The 16,312-nt window shown below is 40.7% G+C and overlaps 1 protein-coding gene across 2 annotated transcripts in view; it reads right to left on the bottom strand.

The window, feature by feature from the left end:
- Positions 1-5,842: 5,842 nt before the first annotated feature.
- adamts18 (ADAM metallopeptidase with thrombospondin type 1 motif, 18) overlaps positions 5,843-16,312 on the bottom strand; it is a 60,452-nt gene continuing 49,982 nt past the window's right edge. For both annotated transcript variants that reach the window (XM_039613348.1, XM_039613352.1), the window contains 6 exons: positions 14,293-14,497; positions 11,863-12,057; positions 10,010-10,080; positions 9,664-9,829; positions 8,056-8,254; positions 5,843-7,251 (listed from right to left, as the gene is read on the bottom strand). In XM_039613348.1, coding sequence (XP_039469282.1) covers positions 7,136-7,251; positions 8,056-8,254; positions 9,664-9,829; positions 10,010-10,080; positions 11,863-12,057; positions 14,293-14,497 — 952 coding nt within the window. In that variant the 3' untranslated portion in view covers positions 5,843-7,135. The remainder of the gene's footprint in view (positions 7,252-8,055; positions 8,255-9,663; positions 9,830-10,009; positions 10,081-11,862; positions 12,058-14,292; positions 14,498-16,312) is intronic.

The raw sequence follows: 16,312 nt of genomic DNA, 5'->3' as shown, positions 1-16,312 counted from the left end.
TTAAGATGAAAGTCTTGAAGGCAAGCCTGATGTGGAAGCTCTTTATCTTCTACGTGTGCCACTCAGTACAAAAGAACATCAAGTGAGAGGTCAAGTAAGGAGGAGTGCGGCTTGCTGTACGTGGGAAGTACAATCATGTACGAGGATGCTGGAAACTGAAATATGTGTCAGAAAATAATGTATCTGCTGTAATGCGACCATTGCTTTGTCCTTGTTTGAAGCACTAGCACGGCTTTGATTTATTGAGGTTTGTAACCTTGGCCAATTACCTACAACACACACTCCCCGGCTGTTTTTCCACAGTGAAGGAGAGCGCTTCACCCTCCTTCCTTTACACTTTTGTTGCTTGCCTTGCACAAAAAAGTAACAGTTAATTGGTAATAGTTCTGACCTTGTTTCTTTCCGTCTGATGACGTTTCCCCCTGATTATTTATAATTCAGCTTTGCCCTCAACGTGCGGAGAGTGCTTCATTTAGTTTAGGAAATCACTGGTGGTCTAAAAATCAAGCATGGCTTGTTTTCGCCTATTCATCTTTTTATCCACAAGGGGCAAAGTGAAGGATGGCCTCAGAGATTTAGCTGGCATTGCCGACCAAAAGGTCTGAAAAATTGATAGGTTGGAATTTACATATCTGTTGTGGAATTGTATTCCCCGTGGCCAGCTTGAGCTCACAGTTCATCAATAAAATATGACAGTCTGAGGAACAAATATTGAAATGACGCCTGTCGAAATGAAGTTTGGGAATGTGCATATAGTAGTGGTGAGTTTAACTTTGTAACTTGGAGGTCAGAGAAGTCATTGCTTTTGTTTAGTGTAAGGAAATAAAGGGGAGTCTATTTGCATACATCTAACATCTAGGTGTGAGAAAGTGATTTATTTTGCTGTTGTTGTTGTTTTTTGTTTATATAGTTTGCAATTTGCATTTAACGTGGAGGGACAAAAAGACTCAAAGACTGCAGAATTTTTGAGTGGGCACTGCCCTCTAGTGGTCAGACAAAGAACTGAGGAAATGTTATAGCGCGCATAGATTTCACCAGCAGCTCATTAAACACAGTAAAATGTGTAGCATGTGAACATGCTATACTTGAATACATGTGGGTGTTCTCTACATGACTTAATCTGTATAGCAGTGTGTCTCCAGGGAAGAGGAGGTAGCGGAAGAAATGTGAGCTTCTTTCAGAATGACGTTGAAGAGCACCATATTTATAAATTCACATAAAAACACAACAAGAATAAATCTGAAAAGGACAAAGATACAATAAAAGGAGCTCAGTCCATTTCCAGCCACTTGGATGCTGTTTGCTCAAGGTCACGAGGTTAGGCAGGTGGGCACGGCTGCAGCTGGTGCCTACAGGGCCCCAAGGATTCTAATCAATTCTTACATTTCAGGGGAAAATGATGAGAAACCGGCCGCTCAAAGGAAGATAGATGAGAGAGAGTTGCAGCAAACACACAGATCAATAATATTCATAGCCTCAAGGAGAAAATACGTTAAGTAAAAGCTTTTTACTCAATGGATCTGAGCAGGGATGCTCAGAAAACCTTTATGCACCAGAGAGAGAGCAAGAGTGAGAATAAGCTGGTATGAGCAAAAAAACAAACAAAAAATAAATAAATAACAAAAATGTCCACATTCAAGGTTCTATGCGCTTAGGGGGGGATGAGTAAAAAAATGCTCGAAATATGCTTAGCAAATCAGTGCATTCATGTAATCAGCAAATGAACAGGTGGACTATATTTTGTAAAAGTGGTGCTTGAGCAGCCAAGGGGAATAAGTGCTGCCTCTGCTGCAGTATGACAAACAGGGATGGTGCAATGTTTTTAAAACAAAATGTTTGTGTAATCGATGATTCTCAGTCGAGAAGGGTCAAGGGACACTTCTGGGGTTTTTTTTGTTTGTTTGTTTGCTTTCTCACAAATTTAAACATTCCTGATCTTTTAATTTAAAAATGAATTTAGAGACATGCATATACAACAGCTGTGACAGATTCCCACTGCAGAGAGAAAACACACAGCATGTGGCATTATAAAGTGATTTAGGCGCTCCAAAAGCCAAACACTACAAACTTTCCAGAGTTTACAAAAGCATAAGCAAGGGTAATGAGATGAAAGAAGTGAGAGGTGAGACAGTGAAGGGGGTAGAGGAAGAGGGAGGTAAGGTGAGGTGAGGTGAGGTGAAGAGAATGTTTTAAAAAAAAGATGGAGATGGATAGCAAAAAAGGCTAATGAGAGACAGGCTGGGAGCATGTGATGGGGAAGGATCGGGGGTGAGGGTTCGCCAGAGCTGAGGAGGTTTAGTTAGGCGTGAGCCATATATACACAGGTCTTTACTCGAATCTTAAATCATCCAGCATGACAGAGACACAAAGGCTTGTCGTGACGCAGAGCTGCCAGTCGTCTTTTGAGCTCTTAATCACCAAGATCTGCTCCTCGCAGATCTCTTAACGTTAGAGGAGACGCCTGGCAGCAACGAATGAGCCCCACACTGCGACTCCCACGCAACTGCACACCTCTAAAGCCCTGCCAATGCCATGATCCACCTGCAATCACCCTGCAGCAAATACCAGGCGCTCCCCTGTGCAAGCAGCCACATCATGTGTGTGTGTGTGTGTGAGGGAGAGAGAGAGGGGATGGTGGGATGAAGGAAGGGGTAAGAGTGTGTGTCTGCTATCTTTTTGTATGTGTGGGCACGTGCTTCGTGAACTCTGTCTGATACAGAGGTACTGATGGGAGAGGTGGAGTTGAAATATGACAGCTTTCACTTGTTATGAAGCCTGCCCTCAGAGTAAGCCCTGCAAGAAAGAGAGATCACCCTCACTTTCTCTCAGTCCACACACACACACACACACACACACACACACACACACACACACACACACACAGGCTAAGATGGAACTTTGTTAAGATGTGATTAGACTGACTGTCAGTTGTGAGAGGTCCTATCAGGGTTCACTGCCTGCCAAGAGCACACAAACGACGGTCTTAGCCGGCCTGCCTGACACTTAGCTAGCGGAGGAATGTCTAAGCTGAAAATAACAGCCGACCCTGACTTACAACTGGACCGACAACAACTGGTGCTTTGCCAACTGGAAAGAAAGGGGGGGACCTCAAGAGCATGCTGAAAACAGGAAAGAAATACCTGCATCACTCAGCCTGGGTAGCTCAAGTATTAAAAGAGACAGGCCTATTTTGGAGTTGACAGACCAAGGCAGGCATTTACTTTCGCGTAGTGTGCTCATTGTGTACCAGGTTCCAAAAAAGGTACACTTTTTTTTCTTTGGACAAGGTTTCTCATAGAGGCGGGTTGTTTCAGGAGACATGAAAACAGATGTGATGAATTTTAAACAAGGCCACAGCCATGCTAGTGGCTCACTGAGGCACGGATGTGCTCCCAAAATGCTAGCATCAGCATCCTTATAAGCATTGGGCAACAATACTAAAATGCTAAACATTAAACTCAAAGTACAGCTTAATGTCAGAAATCATGTGGTATTGAAATTTTTGCCTAATAATGGATTCTTAAAGTTTGTCTGTTTTCCCTTTAATGTAGTCATTCCGATGGCTGTAATAGATATCCCCATCAGGTTGGCTGCTGCTGTTTTGTGCTTCTTAACTTCCCTGATAGAGCTGGAGGGTACAAAGTTGCCATGACCCTTAGAGTCAAACTGCCACATTAATGGAAGCATAGCAGGTTTAAGTTAACCAGATTTAATATTTCTGAGATCATCAGATTTATCAAAGGATGTTACTGCTGCTGCCAGATTTTCTGGCACTGACATGTTAGTCAATGTGTCATCAGAGTTTACTATAAATAAAAATGTGTTTTTATGGTGTAAAATTTGCAGACTTGTCCTCCTTTGCTAAAATGCCAACATCTGGTTCCATTGCACTGATTGACAGGCTAGTAATTATTGATTATTGTCAATTCCTGAAATTAGCATTATCAACAACCCCCTATAGGATGGAATTAGTCAAACCCATTAATACTGAGTTGCGGTATCTGTAGATAGATATTAGAACATTTTTAGGAATATTGCCATATAATTCTCTGCAAACACTTTTTATCCAGCATACACTAAACTTCTTTAAGCTCTGAGTGCATCAGAAAAACTCGTCTGATTAAAGTGATGAATTATCTGTTTATATTTTGGGGAAGATTTTAAGTTTTGATGTTTCAAGCACATTACCCAACACAAATCCAAATTCAAGTGAGGATGCCAAATAAAGAGCTACTCCTCCATTTCTGCATTTTTATTTGAGTCTCAATCTCTTTATTTCTCCACGGCAGTAATGCCAAGGGTTGATGTGGCTCCCCACGCTAAGATAATCAAAATATGTCATTATGAACCAATATGGGCAGAGGAAATTGAGTCCCATCTGGAACTGAAAGCAGGATGGAGATGTAGAAATTCTCACATCAGCTCAGCGGTAAAATTGCTGCCCCACTGCGATGTAGACATCACAGGCTGGCTTGTAAGGACATACATATGTATTGTACAAACACTCGCCCTTTAAGACACAGGCACACACTTGTAAATGCATGAATCCAAGCAGCAAATGCAGGCATGCAGCTGGGAAACCATGTAACAATGGTATGCACGCCCAAATTCCAAAAGCATGCTCTCACCCACACACTTCACAGTCAGCCTGATGCTCAGTGAACAATTTGTGTATGTTAGCCATCATATTTGTGTGTATGTGCATGTGCCCCAGCTTGCGGTGTCTGGCTCACAGCATGCCAGTAAACCGCATGCAGCCAAGACGATGTGAGGACTCCAGGCTTCATGATTCATGCAGACGGTTTGATTAAAGAGCAATCGCAGACCCCGCAGAGCGAGAAAGGGTGGCATAATCACTGTAAGAAAAACATTGTTTAGTAGCATAAATCTCAGCATGCTTCTAGTTATGAAAGTTTTGAGAGGGGCAAAAAGTTATCAAATGTCTGAAGTTGCCAAGAGGCCAATAATAGTGAAAGCAGATTCCCACTGAGTGGCCAGACAAATAATGGGCATTAAGTGTCCAACTGGGCAATAATCACAGTGCTCATGGGGATAGAATGCAAGACAACATGAATGCCAAACTTTAAAGTTGCTTCATCAATTTTCTCACAACAAAAAATGATTAAATTAGCATATTTAGTGTGGAAACATTTTTCTTTAGTGATGACATCTAAGGGTTGCTTTAATGTTTTTGTTTGCAGTCATGGTTCTGATAAGCTGAACATGGCCTACTCTGTACTTAAATCGACAGCCACCATTACCAACTAGCTAACAGTCAGGCACTTTAAGAGCCTTTTTTTGCCAAAGGTAAAGACACATTGATTTACTTTCATTTTGCATGCGTATTTGTTCCATTAACTTCAAGTTGCCTAAATATAAAAAAAGACAGGTTTTAAAATGACAATATTATATGCTGCTTTTTACTGCTCTACCGGTCTGCTGTGTTTACCAGTTAGCTGCTAACCTTGCTAATTCTTTTATGTGGTCTTATGCAAAGTGAACATAACAGTTTTTTTTAAACTGATCAGAGAAGAGGAAGTGAATTGTAAAGATGTGGGGGAAAATATAAAAAAACAAGGAGTTAAAATGCATCACATTTCTTCATTGGTTTGTCACTACAGGCAACAGCTTTATGTACGAAGAAAATTTTAGCCTCACTACAATTTCGTTTTTATCCTGTATATTTATATACATCTATAAATGCAGTATTACCTGAAGTCTCAAATTATTAGTCGTTTTCCTAAGGGGGTAAATCAAATAGCATAATAGGTGAGTTTGTAGACTATTTATATATTGATCAATCATGTTTGTAGATTCTTTTAGTTAAAGAAACATATTGGTTTGTTTACGTCTGATTTCATATTGGTTCAAGGGTGTTTTTGCTTTTCTTCCTTGATCTCTTTTAAAAAATTGCATTTGTTGTTATAAATGTTGATACTGAGAGATCAGCCAATAGCTAATATTGGCTTGCCAATAAATCAGTAACTCTTTTTTATATTACTGTCTGTCTTTAGAATTTGAGCCATCAAAATTCCCTTCAACCAAACTATTGCATATATGTTGTTTTTATGTTGTTTTGTGCCCCAATCAAAACAGAAATGAACACGAGTGCATCATCTCTTATCTCAAGCTCCACCTGCCACATCTCTATATTTTGACCAGACTTCTGTGGAGAACACACCTACACTACTCTCTCTCAATAACCAAAACCTCTTGCTATCTAGACTGCACCCACGCTTACCGAGCTATCATCCTCTTCTCTCCCTCTTCACCCTCCTCTACTCTCCCCCAGGCTTGTAGATAGCCTTGCTCATTATTCACCTCATTGTGGCTGTAATCGATAGAGAGAATGCAGTGAAGAAAAGAAAGACAGATAGATGGTGAAGTTATTTACCATAATGATAAAGCAGAGATTAAAAAAAAATACAACCACTTACAACGCAGTTGAATAACATGTTTTAGGTACACAGATACGGATGTTTAAATAGCACTGATATGAATGTGACGTGGTGCGATTCAGGAGTAGTAAACATGACAAGTGGACATCATGTGAAGGAGAAGTGCAGTTCACCTGATTACTAACGCCCCATATAAAACTGAATCATGTGGATCCAAGGGTGACTGGCACAAAACACAAAAATAACATGTTCCAGATCCACTGTACATCTCACACAATGTAAAATCATATATTAGGACCCATAATAACTTAAACAAAGACATACGAAACCAGATGCCTTTAAATGTACAACATATAACTAATCACACTATTGTTCTTTCCTGTTGTCCTGATGGCTTTCTAGTTTCAGGGGTTTCAAGAGGAAAATACTCCACAAAATATCAAGATACATATATTTTACAACAAGTCTTCAGTTTGGATTTCACTGTCTTTCCAGTTTCAATGTGAGCACTGACCTGATGACACCACTTTGGCAGAAGAGCATCAGCAGCCATGTTGCCTTCTTGAACAAAGTCTGTGTATGTACTCTTCACTTCTATACAAAATGCATTAGTCAAGTACTCCAGGAAGAAAACACACATTGCTGCACAAAGTCCTGTGTGTAGTGAGTATTTGCCCCTGAATGGCCTCCGTAGCAGCACTTTTGTTCGAGGCCGTGGACACAGAGGTGTCAGAGCTCTATGGCTTCTTGCTGGAGCAGGACTTGCAGCACTGCTCTCCATAGAACTTGTGGTTACAGACACCGTGCTGAGGGACCAAGTGGCACCAGCTGAAGTGATCCACACAGTGTTCTTCTGATGAGAAAACAAAAAAAGCAATGCTATTATACATATTATAAGCATAAACAACTTGAAGATATGAGAATAAACAAAGCAAAGAAAGTAGCAAACCAGAAAACATTTGACTAAATTATTGCTAAACTTTTTTGTTCTTCAGTTCATTGCCTGAGTGACTAATCACTTGAACACCAACACACACAGTGCTAATGTCAGCATGTTAATATGCTCCCAATGGCAATGCTAACATGCTGGTTTTAAGCTGCGTATAGGCCACTGTTTAATGATGTTAATAACTGTTACACACTTTAGTGTGATGGCCTGCTAATATAAATGGACTGATACTTATACAGCGCTTGTTATTGCAAGCCATTTACAAACACTTCTATGCCTTTAAGCACTTTTTAACTATCATGCACACAATCATACTCTGATGGATGCATCAGGGGCAATTTGGAGTTCACTATTTTGCTCAAGAACGCCTAAACTGGAGGAAATGAGGACTGCGCCACCAAACTTCCAATTACTTGTCCAAATGCTCTATTGTCTGACTCACCGCCACCCAAACGGTGAGAAATGGTTCAGCTCCTTAACATGCAAAATACTTACAAACTGAAGTGTGTTACAAACCAGTGTTTTGGCATGCTAACTAAATGGTTTACCATATTACTTTGATACAGTATAACTCTTTGAATGCTAGTCTAGGGCTGCGAGTCTTTGAACGAAATCTCAATAGTAAATCTCCACCCATGTCTGTAATTATATGGTCATCATTAAATGATGCTGAATAAATTTGTTCTTTGCTCCCTCAGAGAAATATACCTTTCAGTGTTGGTCCAGCAGCTGTGACCCGGCTGCCAGAGCGATGTGCTGGAGCCAGGGGAGCAGCCGGGCAGAATTGTGTGTTGCATGCCCTAGAAGTGACAGGCCTCTGGTGTGGCAGGCAGCCAGCTGCGGGGCGACCTTGTCGAAGACACTGGATGGATCGAGTCTGGACTCCTCCGCCACAGGACACAGAGCACTGAGACAAAGGCAGGAGAGAAGAGGCAGTGAGCCAAAAAGAAAAGGAACAAATGAGAAGAAGAGATACAAGAGGAAGCACAGTCATACAAATAAGAGGGGAAAAAGTTTGAGACAGGAAAAGCAGCTGTAATAAAGGGATAAGGGGAGGGAGGGGAAAGAACGGAGGAAAACTCTACGCAGAGACAAAGAACAGATGAAGAAAACAAACAACCCTAACACCATGTACCTGCCCTGCAGCAGGTGTCAAGAGATATCTTCTCTGGTGGAATCATACAAGGATCACAAGCTTGAGATCAAGCAGAATAAGACCTGCACTATAAGAGGTTGCCCTTAAGACGTTTTGCATAATAGATGATGTAACACATAGTCGACACAACCGTACCCCAAAAGACTCTACATCTTTTGGCTTATCCCACATATCCACTGTTCCACTTCTGGCTAAGACCTCTGCTACATCTGTAAACTTGCATCACCTGCATTGTATAGTCTGCCACTTAGTTTTCTGGGGGGGGGAAAGACACTTGAATGTGGTATTATGACAATTAGTAGCAATTAATGATTTTGCAAAGATATAAATTTTCCTTCTTTATGCAAAAGACTCAGACTGAAGAAAGTCTCTTAAACAAAAGTGAAAAAATGTCAATTCAGAGACAGTGAAATAGAAAATAAATCAATTTTTAGAGCTGGTGTACATATAACCCGAGTCGAGAGTGGTGTGTCCAACCCATTCATATTAGAGTGGACACAAGTTAAAGCAAGTTCAATCTGAAGCCCACTAGGCCATTTCGGTAAACCCAGCAATCCACTTGATATCAGTGATTTACATGGCAAGGAGTGAACATGCTGGGTACTGTTAACAATGAAAGGCTGCTCTAGTCAATCATCTGTCACTTACAATGTGTGCAACTTATAAATCTTTACTGTGACAAGTACTGTGACAGAATAGTTCAAAAAGAAGTAAATCAGGTATTGAGTAGTTCTTATAGTTTTTACATCAGTATCACATGCCTCATGACACAACCAATTAGAGTCCTACAATGGCCGTCCGTGTTTAATCCAATTTAAGCGAAAACTGACCTAAGACCAACTCTGTTTGACAGTCGAGGGCTCAGGATGTCTTGCTGATGTGAGCTGACCCATAGAGGCAGTAGTGCAACGTGGGTCATTCTGAATAAAATTTAACGGTAGATAAAGTAACATTTCCTGACACGATGTTTAACAAATTGGATATGAAGTGACCCTTTTTATCTTTTTAGCAGTGTAACTTTAACACATCAAAGCTGTAATCATACTGTGTCATATAAGGTAGAAAATCTTCAAACTGTGAGATTTTCAGCTTGAACACACATGTATCCTTAAAAGTCTTTCGATGTAGATAGCACTTAACCAAAGCACAAGAAAATCTACCTGCTGCCAGGGAGAGGCGTACCAGCCTAAGACCACAGCGCTTGAGGTCGTTCTTCCAGGGACCAGCCGAGGGAGCTCTGGGCATGGACCTCGGTTGCATCCTTGCTGAAGATCCACCAAAGGTTTGGCTATATTCCTGCACCTCCGTATAGTAAACGCCACATACCTGTGCAACAAGAGGACAGCTATCTGCTCAAAATGACTGTTCCTACAGAGCTTCTCATTTGAAAAACATTGAAATTCTGACTCAGATGATAGTAAACAGATGGCACAGTGGGGTCTCAAGTATCTGTGCAGATCTATTAAAGTATGAGGGATGTCTTAGTGTGTAGTTGAAGGCACATACCCTCCCTGTGAGTCTCTCTCCCCACAGTGAAGCTCTCTTTTCTGGATGCCTGAGCCACAAGACCTAGAGCACTGAAACAGAGTGCAAGCAGGAGGGACGGCTTTAGAAAATGAACTCTGTGAGTGGTTGTAAGTGATGGGATGGTTCCTGTAGTTACAGACACCGCAAGCTCATTTACTGTTTTAGTTAAGGAGCAAAAAAAAAAAAAAAAAAAAACCTATATGCTTTACTGTGTATTTTTCAGTCATTATATATGATGAGCAGACAGTTTGTGTCACCTGTGTGTTTTATCAGCCCGGCTTTGTGCTACAACAGGTAAAAATATGCCCATCTTTGGCACAAATGCAGAAAAAAAATTCTATCTGAACTGACTTCCACAAATTCACCTGGGTGAAATTTCTCAGTTTTAATATCGAGTGAGCCAACACATTTGATCCGTCACAAAGTACCAACCGCTGCTAATCATTATCCATTTCAGAAGCACGGGACCCCATTAACCACCTATCTTTCATATTCATGGCTCCAAGTGTATAGCAAAACAAATATTTACTAACACCTAAGTACTTTTAATGGGGCAAATAAAATCATGGCACACAAAGATTAGTCAAACAGAAAAAATCTATAACGTTAATAGTTATACATTTCCAAAACTACACTACCTAAGGCTATGGTGGGCAATTCGAACATGCCAGGCAGACATCCTGTTAATGGCTAGAAAAGGTTCAGGGCCTACAAGGTTCAGTACACTGAAGGCTTGAAGAGCGACAGGGAGGATGAAAAAAAAAAGGTTGGAGATAGATGAGAAGAATATGTGCACAAAAGAGAAGCTTGAAGTTTTTTGGTTTTGAAAAATGAGATTCATTTTGCTGTCATTTGTGGTCACACTGCTTCTGTCCTTTTGCTCTTACTCGCTTTCTCTCTCTCTCGCTCTCAGCTTATTTGGCTGTGAGCAGGACTCAGGCAGCTCCCTCACACAGCCACAGAGAAGCAGGGTGAAGTGCAAGAGGCTCGAGTATCTCACTAACCCAGCCAAGATTTTTTTTTTCTCGCTGCAATTATTAAGTTAACGTTGCTATTTTTAAAAAGAATGCAAAAAAGGGCTTCAGGTGTAGATAATTATTGTTTTGCTCTTCATCTCTCAACATTCAAACATGTTCTTTCAGCTGCGCTCACCACAGCAGATCGTAAAATATTAATTAGGTCACCTACTGTAATTTGCGCACTGGTAGTATGTATTAATAATGTGTGAAATGAAAAGAATTATAAACACTGCGGTTTGTTTAATTCCCTAATTTTGGTTGTTGGTAGTTTTTTTGCACAAATGCATCTTCCACAGGTCACAAAAAGTTAGACAGATGTTCAGTTTTGTGAAATATATAGAGTTACTTATTTTCCCCAACCTGCCTCCTCTACTCCCAGTTCAATTTGTTTGTGCCAGTATTATTTTCAACAAGCGCAGTGCGGGGAAATGAAGCAGAGCAGTAATGATAGTTCCAGATGAAACATGTTGCATTTCATTCTAGTCTATTGAGGCTGCTGGCTGTGAAACTGCTTTCTCTGTTCTATGATAGATTTCTCCCTGTATGATTGTTAAGTGTTTTTGAAAAATGGGCAAGCTAGAAAGAGGGCTTTGTATTCTTTATTCTGAGGGTCCGACATCAAAAAAAGAATGTTTATTCCTGATGTTTTATATAGTTTCAGGACACTACTTTTTCATCTTTTGCACTGTACTGAGACAGACACACCAATAAGCAACAAACTGACCCACAAATAGAAATGCCTCGCTGCGGATCTGAACTCAAAATTCAGTCCACTTCCACTTTTCTTGAGTTTCATAAGTCCTTTTTTCTTACCTCTCCCCAAGGAGTGGGGATCCACTGAAGCCTCTCATTCTTAGGGCAGCGCCGCAGGACGCAGGTCTCTTGGGCTTTGGGTCTGTGGTGCTGTCTGCACATGCTGTCGGGCACCACCACAGCTTTGGCCCCTGGATCGGTGCTGCGGCAAAACACGCTCCGCTTCCTCAGGCCACGGCCGCAGGTCTTGGAGCACTGAACATGGACAAGTAGGAAGGAAAAGTCATTGTGGAGCAAAAGTCAAAACTACAGATGATCCTTGGGATATTAATGATTCACTAAGCAAAGGTTTAATGGCCATACACAGATTACTTGCATGCACATACACTGTAACTTACAGTCTTATGATTGGTTTAACCTTCAGCTTCCATCACATTTAAACATTAGGCCATATTAACAGCAGTTAAATCCTTGGCACAGACACTGTTAATGCATTCCTAATTCACCACATGGTGGATAAGCAAACAGAAGGTCACTGGTTTGATGGCAGCACATTATGGCCTGTCATTAAACACAATAAACCAATAACTCTGGGATGAATGTGACCCCAACTCATCAAAGTCCTCACTAACAGCAGACATTGGTTCTGTAAACTCCATTTGAACTGCAGAGAGATGGACAGCAGAGTCGAACTGCCCCACTGGGACTGAGGAGCACAGCCATCAGGGCAGTTTATCTGAACACACCGCATTAATTTATTAGAGAAAAGACACACACATCTGAGCATCTACACTCACAACTACACACATCCCAGTTGTCCTCTTGTCACTAAAAGCTCCGATTGATCTTTTCAGGGACGCTGGCCTTGTCTCTGCCTGACCGCAAACTGAACTCAGGCTGGTGTTACAAAATAGTGCAAACACACAATTTGAGTGTCCCGAAGAATGATGGCTGAATGGCAGCTGAATGTCCGGACTGCATAGGTCACAACAGCTAAACATCCTGGAACAGTTGATAAAGTATCAGATGTGCTGCCAGGCTATTAATATTGTATACAGGAATATGAGCACTGAAAGGCTCAGTCTATTATGTGATGCACTGTAGATAAAGAGGAACCAGCCAAATCCATCAACTAGCCAGATCATTAAACGATGTAATCAAATACATGCTTTGCAAAGAAACAAAACACAGTTCTGTGCAGCGAATACATACTTATTGCTTATAAAAGAGTTCAAAGGTCATTTGACTGCACTTTATGTAGCTGTTTCGTTATTTAAGGATGTGCTATGTTACTAGATGGATACAGTTAGTTCTTAATTAGATATGTGAGACCCAAAAATTGAAACAGCACAAATGATTTAATTTTGACAGTAGCTGAAATATAGAAAAGGGTAAGAATTTATTTTAATCTTAAATTTTTAAAAACTTTAATATTCCTGACAAGTGATCTTTCTTTACTAGTAATACATATAGACTATTTCATCGTGTAATTTATCTCCTACCATGTTCCACAAATCCAGAACTCCCTATAAATAGGGAAATAATCTTAATGGGACCCACCTATCTAAATAAAGGCAAAAAAATCCAACAGAGGGCAGCAGAGCATTTGTTTGAGCTTGAGTGAAACAACTGACAGCTTGAAAAGGAAACTCAGTGTATGAGTGAATGTGTACCTTCCTAGACACAGACAGGGTTCTGTCATGCAGAAACATACCAGTGTGCATTGACCACACACTGGTGATGCTTTACTTGCACTTAAGGAAAATAAATTTGCTATGACAGATATCCCTCATAACCTCTAACCCTGGTAGTAAAAAAATAATGACTTAGAGTGACAATAGAGTAGGCAGAGACTGGGTATTGTCACCTATGAGTGAAATAAACTCATTTTTTAACCAAAATTTAAAAAACAATACCTAAAGCCTTTTTCATGGTGGGAAATGCACAGGAGTAAATAAAATGTCAGATCGTCTTGGTATAATTCCCTGAAAATATGTGTAGAAAAAAGGGTTAAATGTTTTGCTAACAGCTCTCTGAAGCTGTGCAGTGCTACTGTGTTCTAAATGTGATCAGTCTAATGCCATGGAGACAACAACAGTTTAATTCTTGAGTTTAACATGTTTGCATACTGACATTTGCTAAGTGTTAACGTTGAATTTGTTGATGGCACTAGATTAACTGTTAGGTGAAAGGTCAGCAGAGTTATTGCAGACCACCCTATGGGGAACATGCATAACAGTAACCAGTGTCACAGAAATCCATTTAGTACTTGTCAAAATATTTTCTTTAAAACCATGAATATAAACCTCATGTGGCAATAAAGGAAAAGGCGGGGGGTCCCCAAAGTCATTAAGATTTGACTTGCAGGGATCGTAAATGTCAGTACAAAACTTCATAGCAATTCATCCTAGGTCAATGTGGACTGACTTGTTATGTCAAAATTAAAAGCTACGCTGCTCTTGTGGTTTTGGAATGTTGCTACAAACCCACCTGTGACCAAGATCCAGTGCTCCATTCTGGCGGACAGGACTGGGTGTGGCAGGGCTGGACTTGGGCCGGAGAGATTACAGGGCAGAAGGAGTGCGCCACCACCTCCTCCCGTTGGTAGGTTACCTTCCTCATGCAGCGCAGTGTCCTGGTTTGTTGACCTCCGCCACATGACCGACTGCAAGCACCCCAGTCTCCTGGTGCCCAACTGTACAGAGAGAGCAGAGGAGATTTAAGGAAACATGGAAGGTTTGCCTCAGTCACTGCTCAAATACAGAAATTTAATTGTATCTTACTTTAGTGCCATTCAGCACAGTTGTCTCACAGAGCTCTATATTCCAAGTTTAAGACCTTACAATATCATAAAAACTCATAATCCCACTCTGTACTTTTCCCAAGTGCATGAGTGGGAAGGAAAAACTTCTTTTTAGCAGGAAGAGGGCTCCAGCAGAACCAGGCTTGCAGAGATGCATAGACACAAAGACTAAAGTGCTTTGATAAAAAGGTAAATTATACATCAAGCCAAACTTAAAATAACTATATGACTGAGCTACTATTCAGGACATCCCTGATTTGTTGTGTTTATTTTAGGACCAGTAAACCTCAATTACCCACTGAAATACAAGCAACTGTCATCACACCAAAGATCTCTGAAAAGTGCTTATTGTTGCACTTGGTAAAATAGCCCTTTCCATCCTGGTTATATAAAAAAAACAAACGAATTAATTAAAAGTTAGAATCTTGGCTCAAAGCTGGTTATCAGTAATAAAAGTAAAGACAGAATATACAGAATAAATCTTCATATCTCTGCAGTTCCATCAATCTCTATATTTATCATTGTATATGAAACTAAACATGAAAACCATTTCGATATCTGACTCTTCATAACAGCTTTTTCAAGTTCCTCAAGGCCAACCACAACATGCAACACTTTTTCTTCCCCTTTGGCCTCTTTGTTTGGCTCTTTTATTTCTCTTTCACCTGTTCACTCTGCCCTCATCTTCTTACTTCTAATCTCTTCGCTCTTTGTCCTTTTGAAATCCTGCTTCACCACTGATGAAAAGCCTCTTGTTATGTCTAAAATAGTTTCTGTCTTGGCATCAGGGCTGTAGGGGGAGATTTCACCAAATGAGTGGTCTGACAACCACAGGCTTAGAAGAGGGAGATGGAGGGATGGGCAGATGGCGCTGTCCAGTTCTGAGAGAACACGCTACCACAAAGACCATTCCTCCATACCACCGACCTGCTTCAGGGGAAGAAAAAATGCTTTCATTTTTGTTCAAATGCCACAGGCAAATGAAGCTGCAGGACTAAACTACAATTTGGAAATGGGATAGATGTCAACCAGTGGACCCAAAAGGGATGGTTTGGGATTTTTTGGCTTGTGGACTGTTTTGCTTTTTCCCCTGCTGTTTTTCCTGGCTTATAAATAACAATATATCATTGGGGGAAAGTGGCTGAAGAGCCACTCCGCTTCACTGCAAACCACCACTGACCTAGCTGTAATTTGTATCTCTAAAATGTTTCATTACCTGAGGTAGGAACAGCACATTGCTGCAAAGGAGGTTCTGAAAGGCTCGACTGTATATTTTCTGGTACTTGCATGGCTGCAGACCAGGTACCACCAGTGAATGGAACTTTATTCTAATTCTAATATTGGAGGCGTGTGGTTTTCTTAAGATCCTAAGCATAATTATATACCACAATCCAACCTTCTTTAACAAGCTGCTTGTCTGGTTTGTATTTCCCACACAGTCCTTTGGCAAATGCATTTACTGTGTCCTTTGTCTCTTCACAAACACTCAGTGATCTCTAGAAGCTGTTGCGAGTTGAAATGAGTAATAAGATAAAGGTGCTCTTTTCACGTTGAAGTTATTTTACTCTTAACTTTGCAGTATAGATCCTAAAAAAGTGGTAAGTATGCCTAGTACCTTCATACATCGTTTGAACTGATTTGTTGGCACTTACAAAACTGATGCTCATGCTGAGGTAAATATCTTTAAAGGTGGATTCTTTTCCTAAC

This window comes from Oreochromis aureus, linkage group 1, assembly GCF_013358895.1.
Source record: "Oreochromis aureus strain Israel breed Guangdong linkage group 1, ZZ_aureus, whole genome shotgun sequence".
Taxonomy (NCBI): Eukaryota; Metazoa; Chordata; class Actinopteri; order Cichliformes; family Cichlidae; genus Oreochromis; species Oreochromis aureus.
This window is presented reverse-complemented; position numbering and strand designations above follow the sequence as displayed.